The sequence below is a fragment of the Miniopterus schreibersii genome (genome assembly GCF_964146895.1).
Source record: "Miniopterus schreibersii genome assembly, chromosome: 7".
Taxonomy (NCBI): domain Eukaryota; kingdom Metazoa; phylum Chordata; class Mammalia; order Chiroptera; family Miniopteridae; genus Miniopterus; species Miniopterus schreibersii.
This window is the reverse complement of record NC_138108.1, coordinates 509845-535211: the sequence shown is the minus strand read 5'-3', so window position 1 is coordinate 535211 and position 25367 is coordinate 509845. Positions and strand designations below refer to the sequence as shown.

At 64.2% G+C, this 25367-nt stretch overlaps 2 protein-coding genes across 9 annotated transcripts in view; both read left to right on the top strand.

Moving 5' to 3' along the window:
• Positions 1 to 1495, top strand: part of CROCC2 (ciliary rootlet coiled-coil, rootletin family member 2) — a gene marked incomplete at both ends in the record, with an annotated part of 41580 nt that extends 40085 nt beyond the window's left edge. The window contains 1 exon segment of the mRNA XM_081142851.1: positions 1235 to 1495. Coding sequence (XP_080998977.1) covers positions 1235 to 1495 — 261 coding nt within the window.
• A 7722-nt stretch (positions 1496 to 9217) lies between these two features.
• The window catches only part of SNED1 (sushi, nidogen and EGF like domains 1), a gene marked incomplete at its 5' end in the record, with an annotated part of 42347 nt that continues 26197 nt past the window's right edge, over positions 9218 to 25367 (top strand). For all 8 annotated transcript variants that reach the window (XM_081142216.1, XM_081142212.1, XM_081142217.1 and 5 more), the window contains 7 exons: positions 9218 to 9430; positions 19017 to 19304; positions 20293 to 20433; positions 21108 to 21270; positions 23828 to 23953; positions 24278 to 24391; positions 25193 to 25306. In XM_081142216.1, coding sequence (XP_080998342.1) covers positions 9218 to 9430; positions 19017 to 19304; positions 20293 to 20433; positions 21108 to 21270; positions 23828 to 23953; positions 24278 to 24391; positions 25193 to 25306 — 1159 coding nt within the window. The remainder of the gene's footprint in view (positions 9431 to 19016; positions 19305 to 20292; positions 20434 to 21107; positions 21271 to 23827; positions 23954 to 24277; positions 24392 to 25192; positions 25307 to 25367) is intronic.

The following is a 25367-nucleotide window of genomic DNA, read 5'->3' as shown; positions in this document are numbered from 1 at the left end:
GAGCAATTCTGGGGCTTATTGTGTCCTGGGACTGGCCGGAAGGCGGAACCAGCGGCCAATGAATGGGTCTTGACACCCAGTGGCTGAAAAGGTGTCAGGCCGAGGACCTGAGCTCCAAGGCCCCGAGGACGGGCGTGGAAGGCGTGGCATGCTCTGCTCCTCACAGAGCTACAGGCAGGCTGTGTAACGAGTCCCCCACCCACTGTGTGTGCCTGAGGCATTTTCCACCCTTCCTTCTACAAGACCCTCGCTTCTCAGCAGGCCTCAGAGGGCGAGGCCTCTTACACCCCCACCCATCCTCCTGGTCCCAACAAGAAGCCCGGGAGATGGCGTCACCCCATGCCACAGATGGGGAAACAGGCTGGGGCATGGTCCACATGGAGCCTGCCCCAAGCCCGGCTCTGCCCTGCCTGGCCCCCAGGTTGGAGCCACAGGCTGGACAGTCACGCTCTCCGGTGGCTATCGGGACTTCAAAGTGAGCTGGGTGTGGGGCCTGCTCGGCCAGCCCCGTCTCACACAGGATCGGGACTCAGAACCGGGGTGACACAGGAAATGGGTTGCTCAGCGGGGTGCAGGGTGGTGCCACAAATGTGCCCTGTTCAATGTCATGGCAAATTTGAGTTCCGTGGACATGGAGCCCTTACAAGAGGAGCCAGAGGCTTCATGTAAGTGGTCTGGGCCTCTTCCAATACTGTGAAATATTTAGGCCGCGTTTGAAGGAAACCTCAGCTTTTCTACTGGAAAATGTGTACACACAGAAAATTATAATTTTCAAAATTGCAAGGGAGGGTGAAACGTCACAATTTTAGGGACAAGCATGGCCCTCCCTCCTTTCCTTTTCAAAGTACTAGTGTTGGCCCTGTACTAGTGTACAGGGTCACCCTACCTGCTCTGGTCACTCCTGCCTCCCCTGAGTAGCCCTCCTGTGCCAGTGGCCAGCATCCACTCCAACATATAGCGAGAATGAAGTGAGAGGATGGGCCAGTGGCCCCTCAGACAGTAGCTGGGGCCTGACTGCTGTGGTCACTGTGGAGGAGGCAGGGGAGGGACTCCAGATGTGTCTTCCAGGCCACTCTGGCCGCAGCACAGAACCTGCCAAGCAGAGCCTCCTTCCCAGGACCCTGTGGCTGTCACAGGCGGCCCGACTGTGCACAGTGTACCTGGGCTGTCCTCGCCTTCTCACAACCAGCGGCCTGCAGCAGTCTGGGCAGACGCCCTGTGTCTCCCTCCCCAGGAGCAACTGGACGCGCTGCACCAGGCCCTGGACGAGAGCAGAAGGCACAGCCAGGGCCTGGCCCAGAGGAGTCGGCTGCTGGAGGAGAAGGTCGCAGGCCTGGAGCGCAGGTGCCAGGAGGCTGAGCATGCACAGAGGCCCCTGCAGCAGGTGAGGCCCCCAGAGGGCAGGGCCCTGCATCCCTCACGGAATCAGCCCCTGGGCGTGAACGGAGGTCCAGGTGTTCAGACGCCATCCAATGCCCAGCTGACAGGAATCTGAGGGGGAGGGTACATGCAGGGATTCCCTGCTCCAGGACTACCCGAGAGCCTGGCCCTAGTGGCCTGGCCCCATCCAGGTGCCCCGGAGGTGGCAGCTCAGGGAGCAGGGATTGGGGTGTGGAGGGGTGCAGTGCTTGGAGAGGCATGTCCTGCACCCGGCCTCCTTGCACCCCAATGGGGCCCGCCTACAAGGGGAGCTCATGGCCTTGCGTGCACACTGGGTGCTGGTGTGGGCTCTGACAGGTGGTCCCGAGAGAGGGGTTCAGGGGTTGCTTGCTAGGGATGTGTCCTGCTGCCCTGGAGGCCTGGCAGATCGGGGTGGAGAGCCTCTGTGAGCACACCTGGGCCTCATTTGGGCAGAAGGTCTTACCTGTCCCCCAGCACAGGGACCTGGAGGTTTGCTGACACAGACAGAGGCAGGGCTCAGGGACACACACCTGCCCCCTGGGCACAGACATGCACACAGCTGTCACCCCACCCTCCCTTGCAGCACTGGCCCCAGGCAGGGCTGCAGGAGAGGCAGCCAACCTGGACTCACCTGTGCAAAGGGACTTAGGTGTCTGTCACTCATGGCTGTTCTAGGCATGGCCGCTCAGAGGGGCTGGGGGAGGCTGTGTTATGTGACAGGCTTTGCAGGGGCCACCGCAGGTCCAGTGGATCCCTGGGCTTATCACTGTGTCACCTGGCTTCCTGCGGGAGCAGGCCTGTCTGGTCTGGGCAGAGTGGCCCAAGGGCAGAAGGACCAGGGGACCACAGAGGCCAGGATCAGCCTCATTCACTGGTGGGGTGAGTGGCAAGGAGACACGTGCCAGGGGCTCTCAGACTCAGGGGCTCCTCAGAAGGAGAGAGATGCCCCAGAGGGGTGTGGGGTGTGGGGTGGGGTGTGTGGACACCAGTGAGAAGAGAGGAGGAACGGCCAGGGCCAGGGACCAGGGAGGCTGCCACCACCCCAGGTGGGAGGGGGGCTGTTTAGTTGTATCAGGATCAGAGGCAGAACCAGGCGCAGCCGGGATCCCCACGGTGGTGAGGGAGGAGTGTGAGGGCTGTGTGTGCACTGACCACACGCCCTGAAAGGAGCAGTGGGGCCCTGGGCAAGGGGACTGCCGGTCCTGGAGCCTCCAGGAGAGTGTCTGTCCCATGTCCCAGGCAGGCCCTGGCCACCGGGCACACACTGTCCAGCTGAGGTGGACTCAGGGACAGGAGGGTTTTCCAGAGGAGATTGGCCAGGTCCAAGGGGTGACAGTAGGGGGAAGGGACCTTGGGGACAGGATTGGGGTCTGGATGGGGCACAGAGACCAGCGGGCCAGGACAGGCATTGATGGCCACTGGCACCTTGCCCATGCCGGGCCACCTGCCCTTCTAGGAAGGCGGGTCAGCTGGCTGGGTACAATCCCCAGGATTCTGTCACTTCTCCTGAAGGGTGGGCCTAGGGCAGAGCCACTGAACTGGGGGAGCTGAGGCCCCCTGGCCACTCTTGGCTCCTGGGGGCTGAGCCTTAGCCGGATGGCACTGCCCGTGGGGGAGGAAGGAGCAGCTAAGGAGTTCCAGGAGGGCAGCCGTGAGGGCCGCAGGCCCATAAACCCTTTACTGGTGACTCAGGAGGGGAAGCCCAGCCGGCCATGTGTTTGTTTTGGACCTGGCGTCTCTGTTTCCCAGGCGCTGCCAGGGCTGTCACTGGGGTTTTAAAGAAACAGGACTTCCTTTCGCGAGGGGAGGGTAAGGGGGGGACTCTGTGCTTCTCGGTCCTGAGAAGGGAAGAATCCTGCTTTCGTAAGGCGCTGAGCACTGACCCCATAGCCGCACCCTCAGGCTGCTCCCCCACGAGCAGGGCCCTGAGAGCCCAGACCCCGGGGGAACACCGACGGGGCTGAGCAGGACCCGCAGGGCCGGGCGCAGCAGGCAGTGGACAGGCCTGGTGTGGGGAGAGGGCTGGGCTCTGGTGCTGCCCGGCTGCTGACGTGCCAGTGCCTACAGGGCTTCGAGGTGGGAGATCATCCCCAGCAGCACCCACAAGGCATGTCTGGGGGTCAGTTCCTTCCTCCAAGGGGATCGTCCACAGGGGCAAACGGAGCCCCACCAACCTTCCCACCAACACTCTTCGTCTCCTGGTCACAGGGTGTTTAACCCCCAGCTCATTGCTCCTGCCCTGTGCCCCGCATGGGAGGGTGGGGGTGGTCAGGCCAGCAGAGGGCAACTGAGGGATGGAGGAAGGAATAGTGGCCCCAAGGGCAGGTGGGCAGCAGCGAGGGGCCCAAGTTCTCACCCCAGGTCTAAGCAGCAGGGTGGGTGTCCGGGATGGGAGGTGGGACTGTGGGTTCCTGGGTGTCTGCCAATGTGTCCGTCCCGTGCAGAGGGGAGCCAGGGACTGTGGCCTCCCAGCCCTTCCTGTTATGGAGCTCGGGGGCCCTGGCCTGCGACCAGCCCCCCATCTGAGTCCTGCCCCATCCCCAGGTGGCCAGGAAGGAGCATCGGGACTAGGAAGCACAATGGCAGCGACAGGCCCACCTTGCCAGGCCTTCCCTGCCAAGAAGTGAGCCCTAACGCCAACACCCCCGGAGGGCTGACCAGCCAGGGGAAGAATCACAACTGTGAAAACCGATGCTCGGGCGGCTCCGGGGACACACTCGGCAGGGTGGGCCTGGTGCCGGCAGGGGGGCTCAGGGTGCAGGGAGCCCGAGCCCGCACTCACCCCCAGAAGTCCCACGTCAGCAGGCAGCCTCTGGTTCCCAGGCCACGGAGCTCCCCACACTGTGTGACAAGGCCCCTGCTGGCACCGGCTACACAGGGCCTCCTCCGGCCACACCGGGCCTGGCACTGGGTCTGCGCCTGGACGTACGATCAGGACAGACCCCAATGGCCAGGCTCTGCCAGGCCAACTTCCTCGACTCTGGAAACACAGGGAAACATGGGGGAAACATTTCCATCAAATGGAGCCAAAAACAGAACATCCAGGGAGGCCAGCCCCGGCCTGCCAGGCCCAGAGGCTGCGGAACCTTCCGCATCCAGGAGCTGCAGGTCTGTCTCGGTGGCAGGTGACTGGAAATGGCTCAGTCATGCCCACGACTCACAGGTCGGGGAGGCTGGGGGCTTAGAAGCCGGACTTGCCGAACCTCCCGCTGTCCCAGCCCGTGAACCCGGGGGACCCTGGGAATCCAGCCCTGTTGCTATGGAGACGAGGCAGTCATCTTCACCTGTGGGCATTACTACTCATTTTCCCCATCAGCGCAGGTTAGAGTGATTTGCTTTCCTCTCCAAATTGCCTCTTTTGTTCTGTACCAGTTGGCCCAGGACTCGCATGGTACCCAAGGTCCCTGTGAGCCCAGCTCAACCCAGGAACCCCTGTCATACCCTGGAGGGCGCACATGGGGGCAGGAAGGGCCAAAAGCTCTCGAAGCCCGTCCCATCCCAGCCCCTGTCAGCTGTGGAGCCTCCTCCCCCCGCCCCCACCCCGGCATTGAGGCCACGGTCAGCTGTGCAGCCCTCCCACCCTGGCCACTGGAATTAGTGGCCCGAACGTGTGCCGGCCCTCTGTCTCTTTCAGGATGGACCCAGGCTTGTGTTCTGGTTGACTTTAGACATGGAGTCACCATGTGCTGAAAACTCTGCAAAAGTCTGGTCGTGGCTGTCTGTGTTAAGGAGGATTCTGAAGCTCAGCTCAGGCTCAGAGAGGACAGTGAGGTGACCGTTAGCAGTGGCTGCTCTGCGCAAAGGAAGCGTCAGGGGGAGGGGCGCACCCCGATATTCACCCACCTGCGGGGGGCCAGTTAGGGCAGGTAGCAGCCCAGCAGGCAGGTGCACCCCACTGCTGGAGAGTGTTCCCCAAAACGGGGATGGCAGGGCCTTGGGAGAGAACGCAGGGCACTTGGGGCCTGGCAAGTTCCTGCATCCCTCCCTCCCCTCCAGGTGGGTCCTTCCCTGTGGAGCCCCCCCACCCACAGAAGAAGGACTGGAGGGATGGGGTGGGAGGCAGGAACCGGAGCTGGAGGCTGGAGTCAGGTTAGCACCTTGCTCTCTGAATTCCTCCTCCGCCCATGGGTGTCCCCAGTCACACCTTTGGGACTGAAGCTCCTGCACGGACGGACTAGGTGGTTAACCAACGTGCACGGGTGAGGGGGCATCTGCTTCAGCCCTGAAGAGGTCGGGATGGGTTCTCGAGGTTGAAACGAAAGCCGCCCACAGTTTGACCACAAACTCCCGGAGGTTTCGGGGTCCTCCTTGCCCGTCACGGGACACAGCCAAGTGCCTGTGGGGCCTCCGAGAGGTTTGCCTTTCAACCAATAGTTCAATCAGTGTCGGACATAAAGTGGAGTACTTGGGAAGAAGAGGGTTTTTCTAATGGAAATAAATTGGTGTTTTCATGAGCGTTTCCCGTGGTGAGTGTGCGGGCCTGTGGGCTTTAGATTCTACAACTACTGAGGAGTTACAAGAGCTTCCCCGGCCTCGCCACAGCCCTCTGGCCTCACAGTTTACGGTGAGGAGGCGGCAGCCAGGGGCCCACTTGGGCCTCACCCACCCCTGCCACCCGATGAGGCTTTGGGCACAGGGTCCTGTTGACAGGCAGACAGACTTGGGCAAGGCGGACGGAGCGAGGTGAGGCCGGGGGAGGAGGGCTGGGGCAGGGCCCATCCTGGTGCCCAGGCTCGCGGCAGAACTGCCGCCCTTCTCAGAGTCTGAGGGAAAACGTGGGAAGGGGGTGTCTCCCACCCACCTCTGCTCCCTGGAACTTGGGCCAAGGCCCTTGGGTGTGAGGGAGACCTGCCAACCCATGTGGAGGCCTGCGGCCTGAGAAGTCCAGCGGATCCCGGCATCCCTTTGGGAGTTGCCAGCTTTGCAGGGGAGCCCCAGCTCTGCCCCTCTCCAGCCGTGCAACCCCAGACAGGCTTTCAGGGGAACCACCTGACCAAGGGCACCAACCTTCTCAGGTGTCAAAGGACAGGCCTGCAGCCCACAGCAGGAGGGCTCATCCCCCCGAGAGAGCAGGAGAGCCACGGGGAGATGGACAAGGCTGCCTGCAGGAAGCCAGGAAGGGCCTGTCATCACCCCAGGGCCCGGAGGGCCGTACCCGAGCCCACCTGTAACCCACTCACAGCCTCTCCCTGCAGAACCTCTAGCTCTGAGGGTGCCAGCTCCTCTCCATTTTCTTGAGCTAAAGCAGCAGCGAACATTCCAGGAGTGAATGTTGACGCACATTCTGAGGTCTCCCTAAGCTCATAGCAGAAGCCTCACCATGGTGTCCAGGTGTGGGGGGCTCCGCAGAGCCTCTGCCCCTCACTGCACACAGGGAGGAACCAGTGGGCCTGGGTCAGAGGGCTCCAGACACTAGCTCTGTGAACAGCTGGGCACCCTGAGCCAGGCGCCCAACCTCTGCTTCGGTGCACCAGCTGCACCCACCCAGCCTCACTGTGGTGGCAGGAGCCAGACCTTACCTGCCCCTCTGGGCCCTGTGACCTCCGACCTCATTCCCAGAGCAGGTGGGTGGTTACCTGGGGCAAAGGCTGTGGTGTCACCTGCATGGTCTGGGGATATCTGTGCCCTACTGGCTGCCTCTTGGGAGGAAGGAGAGAAAGTTGGGGGGTGGGGCATGAATACCCCTCTCCCAGAAGCACCCCCCCAGCCCTGCAGGGAGCAGCCCCCTGGGCCAGGTGTGGACACCCACCGCCTCACCCTGCACGGAGCCCCCGGTCCTGGGGCGTATAGAGGTCGGCTCTGGGCTCCCCCACCTAAACTGCGCACACACTCAGGCCCTAAATTAAAATGTCACAGGCCTGCGGGGAGGCTCGGGTTTCCTGCCGCAGAACACGAGCCTGCTTGATAAAACCATTTGGGTTTTGATAAATGCGGACTTTCTGTGGCCGAGACAAAGGCGCCCTTGAGTCGGAGGACCCACAGGGCTCATTGCTGAAAACGGTTTCCTGATCATATTTTTAGCACCTGAAAAAAACCCTTTTCCCCTCCTTTTTTGCCTGTGGAGTTGTGTTTTTGTGTTGTGTGTGTGTGTGTTTAATGCAATGCCCAGTGGTGGTGAGGCCCCGCGTTAACCCCTGGTCTGCCAGGCCGGGCTCAGGTCAGCCCCGGGTGAAGGCCGGCTGTCTGGGTGGCCGGGGCCTGAGCGCCTCACAAAGCCACCGGGAGGCTCCGGGAGTGGCCGCGCTGGGACCCCTTGTCCTGCTGCCCGGGGCGTCCGGCCCTCCCACAGCTGCGCCTCCTGGGACTAAGGCGATGTTTGGGGGAGCTCGCCCTTGGGGTGCTGCCCCCGCAGGGCCGGCCCCCTGCGTCTCGCCTGGCCTGGCTGCATCCTCAGGGGTCTGTGTCCACCGCGGCCCCTGAGTCTCGCTGCCACGCAGAGACCCTCCCACCGGCTCCTGAAAGCCAGCTGAAGGGTCCTCGCTCTGACTGCAAAGCAACCTGCTCACAGGACATCTGGGAAAATACAGAAAAACACAGACAAGTGTGACCCCGCAGGACCCGGCGGCTGCCGAGGCTCCTCTGCTCATCTCTGGGGTGCTCCTGTCTCCAGGCGCTGGGGGTGGCCGGAGTGACCACCACCCGGTGACCGCCACCCAGTGACCGCCACCCAGTGACCACCACCCAGTGACCACCACCCGGTGACCACCATCCGGTGACCGCCACCCAGTGACCGCCACCCGGTGACCACCATCCAGTGACCGCCACCCGGTGACCACCATCCAGTGACCGCCACCCGGCACCGCGCTCGGAGCGGGGCGCGCAGGGCTGAGGCCCGGGCGCCCGCGGGGGACGCGCGCAGAGGGGTCGCGGTCAGCGGTCCAGCGGCAGAAGGGCCGGGACGGAGGCCGACCTGTGGGCTCTGAGGCCTCCCCCCAGGGCCCCGGGGCGCCGTCAGGCCCCCCCCAGCCCCGCCCGCGCTGCCCGAGGTGCCCGCGCCCCCGGAAGCAGGGGCAGGACGCCTCGCGCACCGCCCAGGCCCCGGGCCAGGGGTCGCCCCGCATTTAACCAACGGGGAGCCCCGCCCTGCGCGGGAGCCCGGGGTCCGCGGGCGCGGGCGGGGCAGCGCGGGGACCCTCCGGCCTCTTCAGAGGGTTCACCGGGCACTGCCCGCGGCCCCCTGAAGACGCTCTGGCCGCGGTGGCCGGGCAGCCGCCCGAGAGGCCCCGGCCCCGCCCCCCCTCGGGCAGCCCTGCGGTCCGACCCGGGACCGCCCCGGGGGCGACCCTGCGGACTCCCGAGGGGACGGCCGGGCTCGCAGGGCGCCCGCGGAGCCCCCCTCCCGGTGCCGGGGGGGGACGGGGAACCGGGGGCCGCGGGCTGGGCCCGCACGTCCCACAGGGCCCGTGGGAGCCCCGAGCGCCCCAGTCCGAGCGCCCCAGTCCGAGCGCCGTGCGCCCCGCGCTCCCGCGGGCCTGGCGCTTTAAGAGCCGCCGATTTGCATGTCCCCGCCCCGCCGCCAGGCCCCGCCCCGCCCAGGCCCCGCCCCCCGCGGCCGCCCCGCTGGATATTTAAATCGCAGCCCAGGGGCGGGGCGGCCCGGACCAGGTCCCGCGCGGCGCTGTCCTCCGCGGAGCGGCCCCGGGCGTGCGGGACGGGCGCGGGCGCGGGCGCGGGCGCGGGGCTGCCGACGGCGCGGGGCTGCCCGGACACGCGCTCGGCCCGCCGGCCACTCCGACCGCGGCTCGCCCGGGGGGCCGTCCCCCGCTCCGTCCCGCGCCGTCCGCGCCGCGTCCGTCTGTCCCGCCGCCGGCCGGCGATGCCGCGCGGGGCCGCCTGGGCGCTGCTCCTGGCCGCCGCCCTGGGGCTCGGCGCGCGCGGGGCGCGGGGCGCGGTGGCGCTGGCCGACTTCTACCCGTTCGGCGCGGAGCGCGGCGACGCCGTCACCCCGAAGCTGGACGACGGCGGCTCGGGGCTGCGGCCGCTCTCCGTGCGCTTCCCGTTCTTCGGCGCCGAGCACTCCGGCCTCTACGTGAGTACCCGGGGCGCTGCCCGCGCCCGCCGCCAGCCCTTGGCACCGCGGCGGCCGAGGTGGAATGAGGACAGCGCTTCCTCCGCGGCCGGGCCGGACGGGGCGCGGGAGAGGCGGGCGGGCGGGCGGGCGGGGTGCGCGCTGCGGCGGCTGGAGCGCGCCCGCCCGGCCCGGCCTGCGGCGCGCGGCGCGGGGTCTGCGGGCCGGTGCCCGCCCGGCCGGCCCTGCCCGGCTCCTCCGCAGCCCGCTGCTCGCCCGCTCCCAGGCGGGCCCTGGCCGCCGCGGGAAAGAAGCGCTGCGCTCCCGCTGGACGAGCGCTCGCGGGAGCCCCGGCCCTTCCCGGAGTCTCCCCGAATCCGGGCTGGCAAGGGGCTGGGCGGCCTGACGCGCGTCACCTCCAACACCCTTGCCCAGAGCACAACCTCTGTCACTCCACCCCGTCACCCCGCACCACCGTCAGCACCCCCGCACCAGCACCCCACCGTCAGCACCCCCCACCAGCACCCCACCGTCAGCACCCCACCGTCAGCACCACCCCCACCAGCACCCCCCCACCAGCACGCCCCCACCAGCACCCCACCATCAGCACCCCCCACCAGCACCCCCCCGTCAGCACCACCCCCACCAGCACCCTACCGTCAGCACCCCCCCACCAGCACCCCACCGTCAGCACCCCCCCACCAGCACCCCACCGTCAGCACCCCACCGTCAGCACCCCACCGTCAGCACCACCCCCCGCATGGCACCTCCCTCACGGGCGCCAGCACCACCCCCATCACCATCCACAGCTTTGGCAGCAGGGTCATCCTTAGGCACCACCATTCCTGTGCCCTATGCCCCCCTCACCGCCTGGGCCACCAACATCCTCCCGCCCTCCACCACTGGCCCCCGCAGCAGCAAGGCCTCCTCACCTGGAGGCAGCGTTTGCTGGTGTGACGGTGCTGGCAGGAGGCAGCCGATGTCTCTGTAGATGTGACCGCTGAACATCCCTCTGGGCGGGGATTTGGACAGCGGGGCAGGACTGACTTCGGGAGCGTGGGGAGAGCAGGACAGGGCTGTGCTCAGGGTCTGCCACAGCCAGAGGAGCCCCCCACGTCTTGGAAATGGGAAAACATGTTGGTACCATCTTCACACAACACTGCGTCAAAATGTCCCTTGGGAATTGGGCCGGGCTCACCTTTCCCACCCAAGGTCACAGGTGAAAGCATTGTGAAAACGGTCGGCCCTCTTACCAGCTCACTGAAAACACCGGCCTTTGCCAGAGCAGCAAAAGAGAAGGCTCTGAAGTGGACAGAGCCACTAGCAAAACAAATGGTTTCATCAAAAACCAACATTCCGGCTGCTAACAAAACATAAGTCTCCGCAAGAGCTTTTTCCTGAAACAGATATTATTTGAAAAACACTTGCCCATGTGGACATAGTGAGCCCCTTCACTTTCTCTTCACTCAGTAGGAAAGACAATGGCATTCTCGAGGGGGCGATGCCCAGGACACCTGGCCTGAAACAACTATGGGCTCTGAGTCAGGGAGGGACGCGCAGGCAGGTGTGGAGGCCTTAAAGCTGCAGCCAAAGGAGAGGAGGGAAGGCATTTATTGAGGCAAGCAGGTCCAACCAGGTGCCCTCCACACCCGCTCAGGGGGAGAGGACACTTCCCTGATGCCCCTGGCTCCCACCTTTGTCCAGCAGAGCACAGGTGGGCCAACCCTGAGCCCAGATGCCTGTGTCCAGCCTAATGAGAACCCTCTATGGGCTAGCCCCCCATCCCTAGACCCTTTCCCCTCAGCCCCCAGCCCATTGCTTGGCAAAGAGCAGGCTTGTTGAGTAGATGGATGGATGGATGGATGGATGGATGATGGGTGGGTGGGTGGATGGGTGAGTGTATAGATGGATGGGTGGGTGGATGGATGGGTGAGTGTATAGATGGATGGGTGGGTGGGTGGATGGATGGATGAATGGATGGATGATGGGTGGGTGGATGAATGGGTGGGTGGGTGGATGGATGGATGAATGGATGGATGATGGGTGGGTGGATGAATGGGTGGGTGGGTGGGTGGATGGATGGATGGATGAATGGATGAGTGGGTGAGTGGATGGGTGGATGATGGGTGGGTGGATGGATGGATGGATGATGGGTGGGTGGATGAATGGGTGGGTGGGTGGATGGGTGGATGGATGGATGGATGGATGGATGGGTGGATGGATGGATGAATGGATGAGTGGGTGAGTGGATGGGTGGATGATGGGTGGGTGGATGGATGGATGGATGATGGGTGGGTGGATGAATGGGTGGGTGGGTGGATGGGTGGATGGATGGATGGATGGATGGATGGGTGGATGGATGGATGAGTGGATGGATGGATGGATGGATGGATGGATGGATGGATGGATGAGTGGGTGGATTATGGGTGGGTGGATGAATGGGTGGGTGGGTGGGTGGGTGGATGGATGGATGAATGGATGAGTGGGTGAGTGGATGGATGGATGATGGGTGGGTGGATGGATGGATGGATGATGGGTGGGTGGATGAATGGGTGGGTGGGTGGATGGATGGATGATGGGTGGGTGGATGGATGGATGGATGATGGGTGGGTGGATGAATGGGTGGGTGGGTGGATGGATGGATGGGTGGATGGATGGATGAGTGGGTGGATGGATGGATGGATGGATGAGTAGGTGGATTATGGGTGGGTGGATGAATGGGTGGGTGGGTGGATAGACAGATGGATGGATGGATGGATGGATGCCTCAGCCCTGACAAGGCCCACTTGTCACATGGCTTGAAGTTAGCGGTGATGCTCTTGGACATCAGTGCTTTCTGAGTCTCCATGGAAACAGCACACAGGCTGTGGCTCTAGCAAGGACTTGGTCCTGTGGGAGGTGTGGCCCCCTTTCTGGAAGGCACCCAGCATTGTGCTCTTCTCAGATCATAGCAGCTGTATGTGCTGAGCTGTAAGGCTCTGAAAGCCGTGGAGAGTCATTCTATTGCTAAGGTCCCACACTAGCCAGGCCAGCGCTGCCGGGAGCATGGAGCAGCAGACCGCTGAGCGGACTCCCCTGTGGATGCTCATGTGGTCTGTGGGTAGAGATGGTGGCTGTGCCAGGGCCTACGGGACTGGCCAAGGTGGAGTGTCCACCAGGGTGGGAGGGGAACTGAGAGGCAGCAATTCTTCAGAAGCCCCTTGCAGCTCTGGCCCTGGGTGGGTTCATGCAGATGCAAAGCAAGGTCCTGCTTCATTTGTCACTAGGGGCTGCTACTGGTGGCTTCAGGCACCAGGTCACCACTCTCTTCTCTTCCTTCGTTGGGGGAGGGTGTGCCAGGCGGGCGGCATCTGAGAAGGCACCTTGTGAGGGGCCGAGTATCTTATAGGGGTGTCGGGGCCAGGAAGGGGGTGCAGGGTCTGTCAGTTATGTCTCCAAGACTGAGCTGTTGGGGTGGTGGAAAAGGTGTGTGCCCTCGGGTCCCTTCCACCTGTCACCCCAGGCCCTCCTCCAGCCCCTGCTGGCCCCTCACCTGTGCTGCTCTGACCCTCTGACCCTCCTTGTTTGGGGGGCCAGTCCCAGCATGCAGAGCTGTGAGTGGGAGCTTTGGTGGGCAGTGCACCCGTGGAGCTCAGAGGGAAGGGGCGGTGTTGACAGTGGACTTGACTGAGGGAGGCTGAATGCCCACCTGAACAACCGTCCACGCCCTTCCTCCCCCAGATTAGGGCAGCCAAGACTAGCCTCAGTTTCCCCTCTGTGCAGCACAGTGCCCCCATCTGAGTATGCCTGTGACATGTGTCCAGCCACCACTGTCACAGCTGTTCTGGCCACCAGCTCCAAGCCATCCAGGAAGCCCGCCCTGACCCACAGGGACAGCCCGGTGGGATGCAGGCAGCCTGGGAGCAGAGTCCTGTGTCTTCTGAACCCACTGAGCAAACCTGTGAGAGTCCAGCTCTCCTTCCCGCTGTGGGTGCCCTTGTCACTCTGCCCTTCCTGCTGGTGCTTGGGGTGGGGGACCGCAGAAGGAAGGAGATGCTGGGGATGGAGTGGGAATCGGGCAAGAGTGGCGCTGGCCCCTGCCCGGACCTCCTCCGGGAAGCCTCCTAGAGGACAGGCAGGACAGTCAACCCTGTACAGATGAGGAAACTGAGGCTAAAGAGGCAGACCCAGGGCCCTCAGACTCCGGAGTCCAGGTGCCTTCTTACCACTGCAGCCCAAACTAGCAGGGCCCAGCCCAGGTCCTGCTTCCTCCGGCCACCGCACAGGGCTTGCATCCAGCCCCGGAGCCTCCTTAGCGCCTCCCTCCCTTCCTCTGTCGGCAGCTGGGCCTGGTAGCTCCACCTTGGAAACATGTCCACTTCCCAGCACCGCAGTCACGGCCCTGGGCCAGGCCACCGTCCCCACTCGCTGGCCTCCAGCTCCATCCCTGCCCCTCGAGCCTGTCCACAGGGCAGCCAAGGAAGCATCACCAAGTGGGAGCGGGACCCTCTCTCTCTGTGCCTCTCCCCGGCCTCTGTTTCCTGCCCTCACCTGCCCCTGGCCTGGAGGCTAGATGGCCTGACCCCGAGCACCTCACTGGGCAGCAAGCCTGGCCAGCTGGGAATGACCCAGGTGTCCCCACTCCTCAGCTCTCTGGGACTCTGTGAGGCCAGAACTTCTCAGCTAGAAGTGACCAGTTGCCAGACTGTCTTCCCAGAGAACTCACCATGGAGACCTGGCATGTCCCTTCCCCGTGGACTCCCTCACTAATTCGCTCACCCACGTCGCATCCTCAAGTCCTGCCTGAGCCCGGGCCGAGCCCAGGGGGCGGATGCTGTGGCATCAGCGTGTCACTCGAGAGTTGACATCGCTGTTTGCCGCCTTCTTCCCTGTACTGTGACGGCTTCTGGGAGGTGCTGGCTTCTGGCGGCCTCAGTCCATGCTGGTCATGGGATGATCCACGATCCTACGTCCGAATTCTCCCTGGTCTGTTTCAAGCACAGTGAGGTCGCCACGAAACAAGCTTGCCCTTCACACAAGTTTCTGTTGCGTGTCTCCCTGCATAGTGCGTGAGCCCTTTCCGGTGCCTGGGGTGTGTAAGAGCTTCTTGGTGACAGTGTGACACTCCCTCCAGTCGCTGCGCCATCTCGTTGTAACCAATCAAGTTGCTGACTGTGGGTAGTTTCAGGGTCTCCCATGAACTGATGTCGCCGGTGCATGACCACCCTGTGTGTCCTTTTGCACAGCTCCCACTCTCTCCTTTCCTTACGGTCAGTTCCTCCATGTGCACAGGCTGGGTCCGAGGGAACATGCTTCTCACAGTGTCTCCCTCCTGCCCTGTCACCCCGAGGGCATTCTCCCCCTCACCCTTCTCGCCTAAGTGAAGGAGCCCCCTCACCTGGCCTGGGTTCGCCTAGAGGCACCCACTCACCCAGCTCCAGCATCGTCCAGAGCAGATCCCAGGGTGGGCCCCTGCAGGGTCACCTGGGAGCATGAGGAAAATGCAGAGCCCTAGGTCCCCACCCAAGCTTGCATGGGCCCCGAATCAGCCTGAGGGCACCCACTGGCCTGCCATCCTGCTCACTGTGACCCAGACACCTTAATCCTGCAGGCACAGGTGATGAAGGACCACTGCCCACCGGCAGGCAGGTCCAGGGCCCTCTGTGGAGTTGGGCTCTGGCCCTAGAGGGGCACCTGGCTGAGGTGTACTGGCAAAGAGGTGGCTTTGCCAGCGATGGGGAGGCAGGAGCTGGCTAGGTATACACAAGGAAGTGGACGGGCCAGGGGAGGGGAGGACAGCAGGAGGGACAGGACATGGGAGGGACAGGTGTTGGAGGAGCTCAAAGGGCTGGGCCCAGAGAAGGCAGTGCCATGAGCCCTGCAGGAGACCAGGGTATGGCCACAGGGAGGCCCTGGACAGCAGACCACAGGAAGTGCAGCCTGAGGCCCACAGTCCAGCAGGGCTTGGCCTGGGAGGGAAGGAAGGGCTGGTCCCCCAGCACCAGCTTCTCCTTCCCATCCTCGGGAATTCCTCCTTCACTCCCCACCCTCACCCCTACCCCACAGCCAAATGGGCGCTGGCTCCACTCAGATGCCCCTCCCCCAGGAAGTTGGCCCTGGCTGTTCCCGGTGGTAGCGCCCTCCCCTCCCAGCCCTCAGTCCTCTGGCAGCCCCAAGTGCTGTTCCCCCAGGACCTCAGCATGCGGGTGCTCAGCCCAGAGCCAACCTTCCTGCTCCTCGGGCTGGGTGTGCACCGGGCTCCGGGCTCCGGGCTCCGGGCTCCGGGCTCAGACTGACCTTACCCGTGGACCCAGAGGACCCTGCCCACTCACTGCCCTGAAAGCAGTTTTCAAGTCCCAACTGTGCTGTGGGAGGAACCCTGATTACCCAAAGAGCTGCCAGGAAATGAAAGACATGGCCTCAGGGGCTTTATTGTTTTATTTTTGGCAGAGAAGACAGAGCAGGAACCAAGGCCCGCCCTCTTGGCTCTGATGCGTGCAGAGCAGGGTGCTGTGGCCGCACACGCAGGGTCCCTGGCTCCCCTCCAGGCTGCCCCCTCAGAGCAGCCCCTCCGCCCAGGGAGGTGGCATCGGCCAGCCCTCACGCTCTCCCGCCCACTCAGGACCAGCCGGTCCCACTCGCACGCTTTTGGCTGGAAGTCGCCTCCAAGAGGCTCTCCGGACACTTCCGCTCCCTCCTGTTTCTATCCAAGTCGGAAATGCCACCCCCCAACCCCCAAGCCAGCCAGGGCCAGCCGAGTCCTGCAGGAAAGGCCTGGGTCCCTGCAGGCCAGGCCCTGCTAACCACACACGTCCCACCCCTCAGGTGAAGCATGGGCCTCCTTCATGCCCCAAGGGCCACCTGGAGTTCACAAAGTCACTGGGCTTCCTGTAGCATGTGGCCTCAGGGCCTCTCCCAGCTGACCAGCCACTCCCTTCCCAAGATCCTCAGCCTGCTCAGAGGGGCAGGATTACCCGCCTGGGCAAGGAGGGTGCACCTGCCAGTCACCCACCCCAAGCTCAGCTCCATCCACCACAGGCAGCCTGTGAGCAGTCCCACCCTGGGCTCTGAGACCCAGTGGCACCTTGGTTTTCTCAGCAGCACATGCTTGGATACCACGGAGGTGGCCCCTGTTGGCCAGGATAATAATGCTGACACTGACCCTGAGGTCTGAGCTTGACCTACAGGGAGGATTGGGAGGCTGCGGAGGGCTGAGCACCACACTTCCCCCCTTTCCACCCATGGGTTTCCCTGCATCTCTGCGAGGGTCCCGCTGCACTGGGCTGGGCTGACCTCAGGCCCGCGTGGCCCCTGGTGTGGGCAGCACGTCCCGGGCCCCGGACCCAAGCAGCCAGGCCATAGCCGAGTCTCTGAGAAGAGCGTGCTGGTGGGCCCCCTGTGCAGATGAGGGGTGGGATCTAGGATGTGCGCCAGTTCACAGGGCTCGTCCGGCAGGGGGCCTGGCCTCATCTTTCCTGCTTCCATGTCTGTGCTGCGTGTCTCACTAAGTGCTACTGAAAGTAGAAGAATAATAATAAAACTGGTATTTTGCGAGAAGTAGCCTTTGCCGGGCAGCTCGCTTCCCTGGGCCCACCACACCCAGCCCTGTGGTCCGGGTTCTGCCCACTCCCCACCCACACAGGACGCTCAGAGTTCTCGTCTGGACAGAGGATGTCCAGGAGGCTCCTGTCCAGGGGACTGGCCTGCCAGCAGCCTGTGTGCCCAGTGCCTGGCCCCACTGCCCGCTCTGCTGTGGTCCTGGCCCTGCCCTGCCCTGGCAGGGAAACAGGGCCGACTTGTTCTGCCTCCTTCCTGGACCCCAGGCTCTGGGCCCACACCCCATGGGAGGCACACAGGAGAGGGGAATGTGGCCAAGTGCTGTGGGTAGGCTGGGGCGGCCCCTGCACACACCACACACACCTGAGCTGGACTCGCACTTCAAAGGCAGGAAGGAAACCTGGTGGGTCTGCAGAGTGGGGCCAGTGGGGGAGGCACACAGGAGGGGCCATGCAGGCAGACCCTGCCCCAGCAGGTGGCCCGTGGTGCCTGTGGCAGCACCAAGTCCCAGCACCGCCCTGGGAAAAGCCGGCCAGCGTCTGTGGGTGACGTGCTTTGTCTCAGCAGCGCACAGCCCTGCTCTGCCTGGTCCGTGGGGGTGGCTGTGCTGCCCTTTCCGCTATGAGGTCCGGGAAAAGGGGCAGCCTGGGAGGCCCCTCCAGCAGCAGCCTGGCCCCGTCAGTCCAATCAGGGGGGCCCAGGCTGTTTCACCAGCAGCTGCAGTTTGTTCCCATGTTAGCAGGACCCAGGTGGGCATCTTTGGTGGGTCATGCTGTGCTGTTCCGGTGGCAGGTTGGCCAGCAGGCTTTTTCAGCAGAGGGCCAGGTAGTGGGCATCTTCAGGCTTGTAGCTGCGACTAGCTGCTCTACTCCCAGCCCCACAGACAGTACATGAGCGAGTGTGCGTATCTGTGCCAGCAAAGCGCCTGGGTTTGCAAAACCAGGGGTCCGCTCAGGACAGCCACGGTCCTGCCTGTGAGTAGGAATGTTTATATTTTTAAAGGGCTGTAAAAACAAAACCAGAAAGAATGGAGAGGAATGTGCAGTAAAGACCATATGGGGTCCACAGGCCAAAAAAAGGCACTGTCTGGCCCCTCAGAGAACAGCCCCCTTGACCCCGACCAGGCCATCTGCAACAACCAAAGGTCAGTGAAAACCTAGTGTGTCTGGTCATGAAGAGTCAGTCCCCCGGGTGTCCAGGGTGACTGCTCCCAGTTCCGCCCACAGCACTGACTGGCCTTCCTGCAAGCTTCCTAAGTTGGGGCTGTGGCTGGAAGGCCACCACCCAGGGGACCTTCTGTGACTCGAGGGCCCATGAAACCAGCGGCTTCCCTGGGTGCTGAGTGGGAGAAAAGGCTCCCCAGGGGTAGTGCCACTGTTTCACAAACACCGAGGTGACTTGCCACCTGAACCGTTTCCACGAGCCCCCCACTCTGCTGGGCCCTGCCCTTCCCTCGTTAGTGGTCAATTTCAAGTCAACCCACCCAAAGGGTGGTACGGGGCTGGCGAGTCACAGGCCTCCACCCGTCACACTCAGCTTCTACAAGCTCTCATCCCATCAGCGCTTGATTTTAAACAGGGTGTGGCTGGGCCCCGCCTCAGCTCCCGCTGCGACCCACCATCCTGCTCCTCCTGGAATCCCGGAGTCTCTGCGGAGGGGCCTGGGCGGGCTCTGTGGTGCCCTCGTCTCTGAACCTGCAGTGCCAACTGCTTCCCAGCACGGCTTCGCTGCGTCCATCCCCACAGCCCTGCACAGGCTGCCAAGTCCAGTGTTGTGATGCATTTATCCTGTTTCCTTCTGGATAATTTTTAAATTTTGACCTCTTACCTCTAGGTCTTTGATCCATTGGAGCTAATTTTTGGATATGGTGTTAGGTGCCGAGGGGGTCCCCTGTCCGGGACCAAGAGCTGTCAGGCCATCCTGGGACACACTACCCCCCAGGGGCTGCTCCCCCTTGGCAGGGTGGCTGTGGGGAGGCTGGGGGGTGGCGCACCAGCCCGCCTGCCGCCCGGGGCCCCCGCCTGCCTGCCCAGGGCCCCCATCACCCCTCTCTGGCTTCCTGCCCTGACAGGTGAACAACAACGGGATCATCTCCTTCCTGAAGGAGGTCTCTCAGTTCACCCCAGTGGCCTTCCCCATCGCCAAGGACCGCTGCGTGGTGGCCGCCTTCTGGGCGGACGTGGACAACCGGCGTGCAGGCGACGTGTATTACCGGGAGGCCGCGGACCCCGCGGTGCTGCGCAGGGCCACGGAGGACGTGCGGCGCTACTTCCCCGAGCTCCCCGACTTCTCTGCCACCTGGGTTTTCATCGCCACCTGGTACCGCGTGACCTTCTTTGGTGGCAGCTCCTCCTCCCCCGTGAGTTTCTATCCTGGGGAAAGGAGGGGGTGCAGCTGGGCCCTGGCCTCCCTCCAGGGCCCCCACCTTGCTGAGGGGTGTCAGCCATAGTGGCTGGTCCATGCCTAGGAGAAAAAATAGGGTTCAGGTGCAGGAGCCACTCACCAAGGTCACAGAGCCTGACCCTTCCTGGTCCTCCAGGAAAACCCCCGGCGCCCCACCTGGGAGAATAGCTCCCAGGCTGGGAGAAGAGGGGGGTGATGTGTCAGTGGGTTTTCGGTTGGGAACACTTCCCTCCTCCAAGGGTCGGACAGGAGGTCCCCGCCTCTCACACTCCTCAGTTGTGCCAAACAGAACAAAGTGTGAGCTCAGGAGAAACAGGGCACTTTGCCCAGCATGGTGGGTGCTGGTGGGCGGGTTCCCCAGGTAGGTCCCCCCAATGAGGACAGTGCTGTCCCTCCCGTGGGCCCGAGAGGAGGCACTGAGAGCAGAGCAGTTCTCTGAGCAGTTTGTTCACATGTTTAGCCCATGTTTCTGTAGGGGCACCTCTGGGGACAGGCCCTGGACAGAGCAGACAGGACAGGGCTCTCCCTGGGGTGTCACAAACTACTGTGTGATAAAGGTGCCACTCCGCCTTCATGGCCGTCGCCTCCTGCTGTCCTCAGAGCTCTGAGTTAGGTTCACACCTTACTGAAGGCAGTTTTGTGGATTTGACCAAATGGGCATGAACCTTCTGTGGCCGTCACCCCCACAGGGGACAGTGTCTGCTCCTGGCCCCTGTGGCCCCCACATAGTGTGTGCCTCACTCACTCACTAGGCAGATTATTGGGGGGGGGGGGTTGCTGGCCTGTGCTAGGGCCCCAGGCACTGGGGACACAGTGGAGGGTGGAGGACCAGGCCATTGAGGTCCTGCCCTGTGGCTGACCGTCTAGTTGGGGCTGGTGGATGGGGCAGGGCCTGGGAGCGGGGACGGGGGGGCAGCACCCTGTTCAGGCCTCCCTCCTCGCAGGTCAACACGTTCCAGACTGTGCTCATCACGGATGGCAAGTTCTCCTTCACCATCTTCAACTATGAGTCCATCACGTGGACCACAGGCACACATGCCAGCAGTGGGGGTGACGCCACTGGCCTGGGGGGCATCGCGGCCCAGGTAGGGGCCCCTGCTCCCTGTTGCCAGCACAGTCATGAGCTGATGAGACAGGCAGACACCCACCACCACCCCATCACCCCCCACACACACACACACACTCACCCAGTGCTGTGCAGAGGCCAGGGGGAGGCGATCGGAGCCCTTTCACAGCCCAGAACCACAGGCACACCCTTGGGCCAAAGACACCTTTGTGCTGACCACACTGCTGGCCACTGCAGCAGGGACAGGGTCCTGGGATCTGTGCACTGCCTCCTGGCTGCCCCAAGGTCTGGCAGCGCTGTGGCACCAAGGACCTTGGGCAGCAGGAAATCTCAGGTGTGGAGGGCGTGGTGCCAGTGCCCAGGGCCTGCCAGTCCTCCCTCCGGCTGTACCTCCCCTGAGGGTGCACTTGCCCCTGGCCCCAGGGGAGACCCAGAGCCCAGCATGAGATACTGGAAGGGAGTAGGGGTGCCAGCCCCAGCCTGGCATTGGTTCAGGGAACTGTTAGGTGCCCTCAGGGCCTGACACTGGCAGGGACACCCTGCAGGCACCACGGAGGGTACCCCTGAACCTTAGAGCCCTCTGGCGTACAAGGCTGTCCCTCACGCGAGCTCTTTGACCTTGGCCCCCCGGGGAGGTGGGCGTCGGGAACCTTAGGGAGACTGCGGACCTGGCCCCTCTCCACACCCACCCAGGCCGGCTTCAACGCGGGGGACGGGCGGCGCTACTTCAGCATCCCCGGCTCGCGCACGGCGGACATGGCCGAGGTGGAGGCCAGCACCAACGTGGGCGTGCCCGGGCGCTGGGCGTTCAGAATCGATGATGCCCAGGTGCGCGTGGGGGGCTGCGCCCATGCAAGTAAGAGCAGCGAGCGAGCGGCTCGGGCGCCGGGGAGGGCGGGCGGGGAGGGGCGTGGCCGAGGGCGTGGCCGGGGAGGGGCCTGGGCGGGGAGGGCGTGGCCGTGGCGGGGCCTGGGCGGGGCCTGGGGGCTGTGCCCACGCAAGTAAAAGCACCGAGCGAGCGGCTCGGGCGGGGGGAGGGGCGTGGCCGAGGGGCGTGGCCGGGGCGTGGCCGGGGAGGGGCCCGGGGGCTGCTCGGGGCCCCGCCCGCCACCCGCCCCGCTGGCCGCTGAGCCTCGGTCTCCTGGGGGGACCTTCGCGCCTCTGCTGCGGGCCGGGGGGACCCGCTGGAGCCCACGGCCTGCGGTGCAAAGGGGAGGAGCCCAGGCTCCTTCCTGGGCCGACCGGCCCCGGGGTCGCCCGTGTCCCCCGGACCACCTGGGAGGCAGGTGTCCAGCTCCCCCCGTTTCACCTGTCCTGCTGGGACTTGCAGCTTGTTTGACAACCCGGGCATCCATCTACCCAACGGGAGGGGGACACCCAGGGGCCCCTGACACCCAGAAGGCCTTCCGGCTCAGAACACACAGCAGAGGGGGCAGGGTCCACCCCAGGGGAGAGCTCGTGACCTCCGGGGACAGTCGGACTGGCCACAGAAGGGTGTGTGGCCCTGGGCGAGTCACAGACCCTCCCGAAGCTTTACTACTTGTAGACAGAGGGAGGGGTGTCACTGGCTGACGCAGCCACTCCGCCTAGAGGGGCTGATCACAAGCCCTGCCAGGCCCGGGCCATTCTGAGGCCGAGGCCTGGACCTCCCCACGCGGACTCACTCACTCCCATGGGCACCCAGGCCACTGGGAAGGGCTGCTTCCCCGAATATCAAGTGGGGGAGAGACCGGCCAGGGGGGCTGGCGCACACCCCGAGGTGCGGCCAGGGAGGGCGTGCTCGAGGGACAGACAGGACACCAAGGGCCTGCGCATGACGCTTGGGGTCAGAAGACTCACAGAGGGCTGGGGATGGTGCCCCCGAGAGACGCCTGGGAACCTGAGCCCACCCACTCACTGGGGCACAGAATAGCCCCCAGCTGAGAGTCTGAGCATAGGGGGTGAGGGGCTCACAGCACCAGAAGCCCGGGAGCAATGATTTTGCCCCCTCCCCCAGATTGGCAAGCAGAGCACCTAAGAGCCAAGCCCTCCTGCAGCCCCCGGGGGGCCAGGGCTCTGGGCAGTGGGGGTTCTGGGGCTGCGGATACCATGCTGTCAGGTGCTTCTTTGGGTGGGCGAGGGAGAGCTCTGGCTGCTTGTCATCTGCCAGTGGCCAGGGGCTTGGGTTGTAGTTGAGGAGTAAGGTATGGGTGCAGGTGTGGACAGGTGTGAGTGGGTGTCGAACAGGTGGGGACAGGTGGGTGAGCAGGTGTGGGCAGGTCTGTGCTTCTCTGCACAGGCTGCAGGCTGTGATCCTGAAGAGGGTCCACAGTCCTTCGTGGACCCCTTTTCCATGTAGAGGTGCCTCCCCCACTGCCCCAGGCCCCTGGGGGGAGCCGATGGAGCAGGCACGCTGGACCCTCCAAACCAGCTGCACAGAGGCCCTGGGAGCACGGTGCCGGGAAGGGTCAGCCCCTTGCATCTGCACCCACACAGCTAGCCCAGGAGATGGAGCCAGTGGGGATCAGTCCTGGGGTTACACACATCAGCTTTACCAGGAAGAGAGGGTCGTTCACCCTGAGAGGAGAGGCATCCACACCTGGGACTCTCTCTCCTGAGCCAGGCTGGTCAGTCAGCCACCTGAGTGACATGTGGCTGTGATGGAAAGGCACGGTCCCACAGCCTGATGGCAGTCTGGGCCACAGGGTCCTTCCTGGGGTGTCCTCCCCTCGACCATGCCGGCTCTCCCTGGGGCCCTCAGGAACTCGAGTTTGAGACCTTGGGACCCTGCCATCACCTGCCAGTCTGCTGATTAACCACAGACTCCCAAAGCTCTGCTTCTCCATAGGGCTCCATGGGCTGCCTGTCCTAAGAGGCTGGGCGTGGGGGCCGGGTGACCCTCAGGGACTCCAGGAGGCACCCCCACCACCACCCGGCCAGAAGCACCAGCTTGAACAGCTCTGAGCACAGGCCTGGTTTTGCCCGATTTGTGTAACTGTCTGAGGCAGCGCTGGGGCCAGACTGCAACCCCTAGAGGGTCTGAGGGGTTCCCCCTCCCCCTCTGGCTCCACACAGGGATCCCCTCATCCACAAGGAGCACTCGTGTCTCCCTGTGCTGCTGGGAGTCCTCGGGTCCCTCTTACTCTCTCTGAGGGTTTGGAAGCTGACAGAGTAACAGGACAAGCAGGTGCTGCAGGTTAGGGGACTCTGGAGAAGCCTGCTCTCCATGGGCAGCCAGGGTCACAGCTCGGGAAACAAACGTCCATGGGAAACTCAGGTGGAGGGCCGACATCGGTGGCCCTGGGCACCCTGCCCAGACCTGGGAAGTAAAACCTTGGACGCTTCGCCACAGGCGGGCGACACAGCCATTCCTTGGAGATGGAACCTTTGGGTTGGGGCGGGCAGGGGGGTGACGCTCCGCTCCTGTGTCGTAGCCTCCGTGTGCCTGGCCCTGCGCCCCTGCCTCAATGGCGGAAAGTGCATTGACGACTGTGTGACCGGCAACCCCTCCTACACCTGCTCCTGCCTCTCGGGCTTCACAGGGAGGAGGTGCCACTTGGGTGAGTTCACTGATGGCACTGCCAGCTGGGAGGCACTGGGCTCTGAAGGAACCCTGGAAGTGCAGCCAGTGGCCCTAAGAGCCCAAGGTCAAGGGTCTCTGTCCCCATGGTGGGAGGTACATGTGTGGGGCACCACTGGGGGCGCCAAATACCATGGCTTCCTGACAGCACACTGGGTAGATGCTACAGCTGCCCCTCTGATCCCACTGCCCCAGGGGTGAGGCCCAGGAAGGCCAGGTTTACTGTCCCTTCACCCGCCCCCCCAGGTATGGCAGATCCTCCCAACCTGGTTCCTCCACTGAGGCCCAGCCGCCCGTTTTTCAGATGTGAACGAGTGTGCTTCCCACCCGTGCCAGAACGGTGGGACCTGCACTCACGGTGTCAACAGCTTCAGCTGCCAGTGCCCTGCTGGCTTCGGGGGACCCACCTGTGAGACAGGTAAAAGGAAACCACCTGGGCCCCCAAGTTCTGCTGGCTGCAGGATGGGCAGCCTGGGGGAGTGTCGAATCTGATGTGCCACAGAGGGCTTGGGACCGGGCACTGGCCATCCAGAGAGGCCTGAGGGTCCATGGCAGGAGCACACCCCCTGCTTGGAGTGGTCAAAGGCTGGCTCAGAGCCGGCCGAGCTCCCTCCTCTGCTGCCCACAGACCTCAGCCACCAAAGCACCTCCATACCTGGGGGGTGAGGCCCTCCCCCTTCCTTCCCTGCCCCCCAAGACTCCAGGGAGGGCTGCACAGTTCTTCAGGATTCATCCGGTCCCTGTATTGAGTTGTCCGGGGACAGGTGACGTAGCTGGGGACAGGCGGTGCCCCCCGTCCCTGGCTTTGCTGTCAGTGACCACCAGGGAGTGGGGCAGGCCGCATTCCCTGTGGCGGGTGGGAGGGGAAACGGAGGCAGGCTGTGCCCGCTCACGCCCGCTCTGACCCGGGCAGAGCCTCTGCACCTGTCCCGGCAGCAACGTGAACCCCCCGCCCCGCCCCCAGGACCACTGGGGTCCCTCCTGCACCCCTGGGCACTGCACACCCTCCGAGGCCCCGTCACAGGCTGTCCCCCGCCAGGCTGGGAAGAACCTCCCGGCAGTGCCCCAGAGTCCCCCTTGTGGGTCAGCGCGCCCACGGCCTGCGGAGAAAGCCCCGAATCGGAGGCGGCGGGTGGGGACTGCGCGGGTCAGGGCCCCACCGCCCACGGGCCGCTCCAGGGCGCCAACGGGCCTCCGCCCTCCGCCCTCCGCCCTGCAGCACAGTCTCCCTGCGACGCCAAAGCCTGTGCCAACGGCGGCCGGTGCCAGGTGGTCAGCGGCTCCGCGGTGTGCGAGTGCCCGGCGGGCTACACGGGCAGCGCCTGCGAGACCGGTGAGTGCCCTGCGCTCCCTCGAGGGGAGGGGCGGGGCCGGGAGAGAATGGGGCGGGGCAG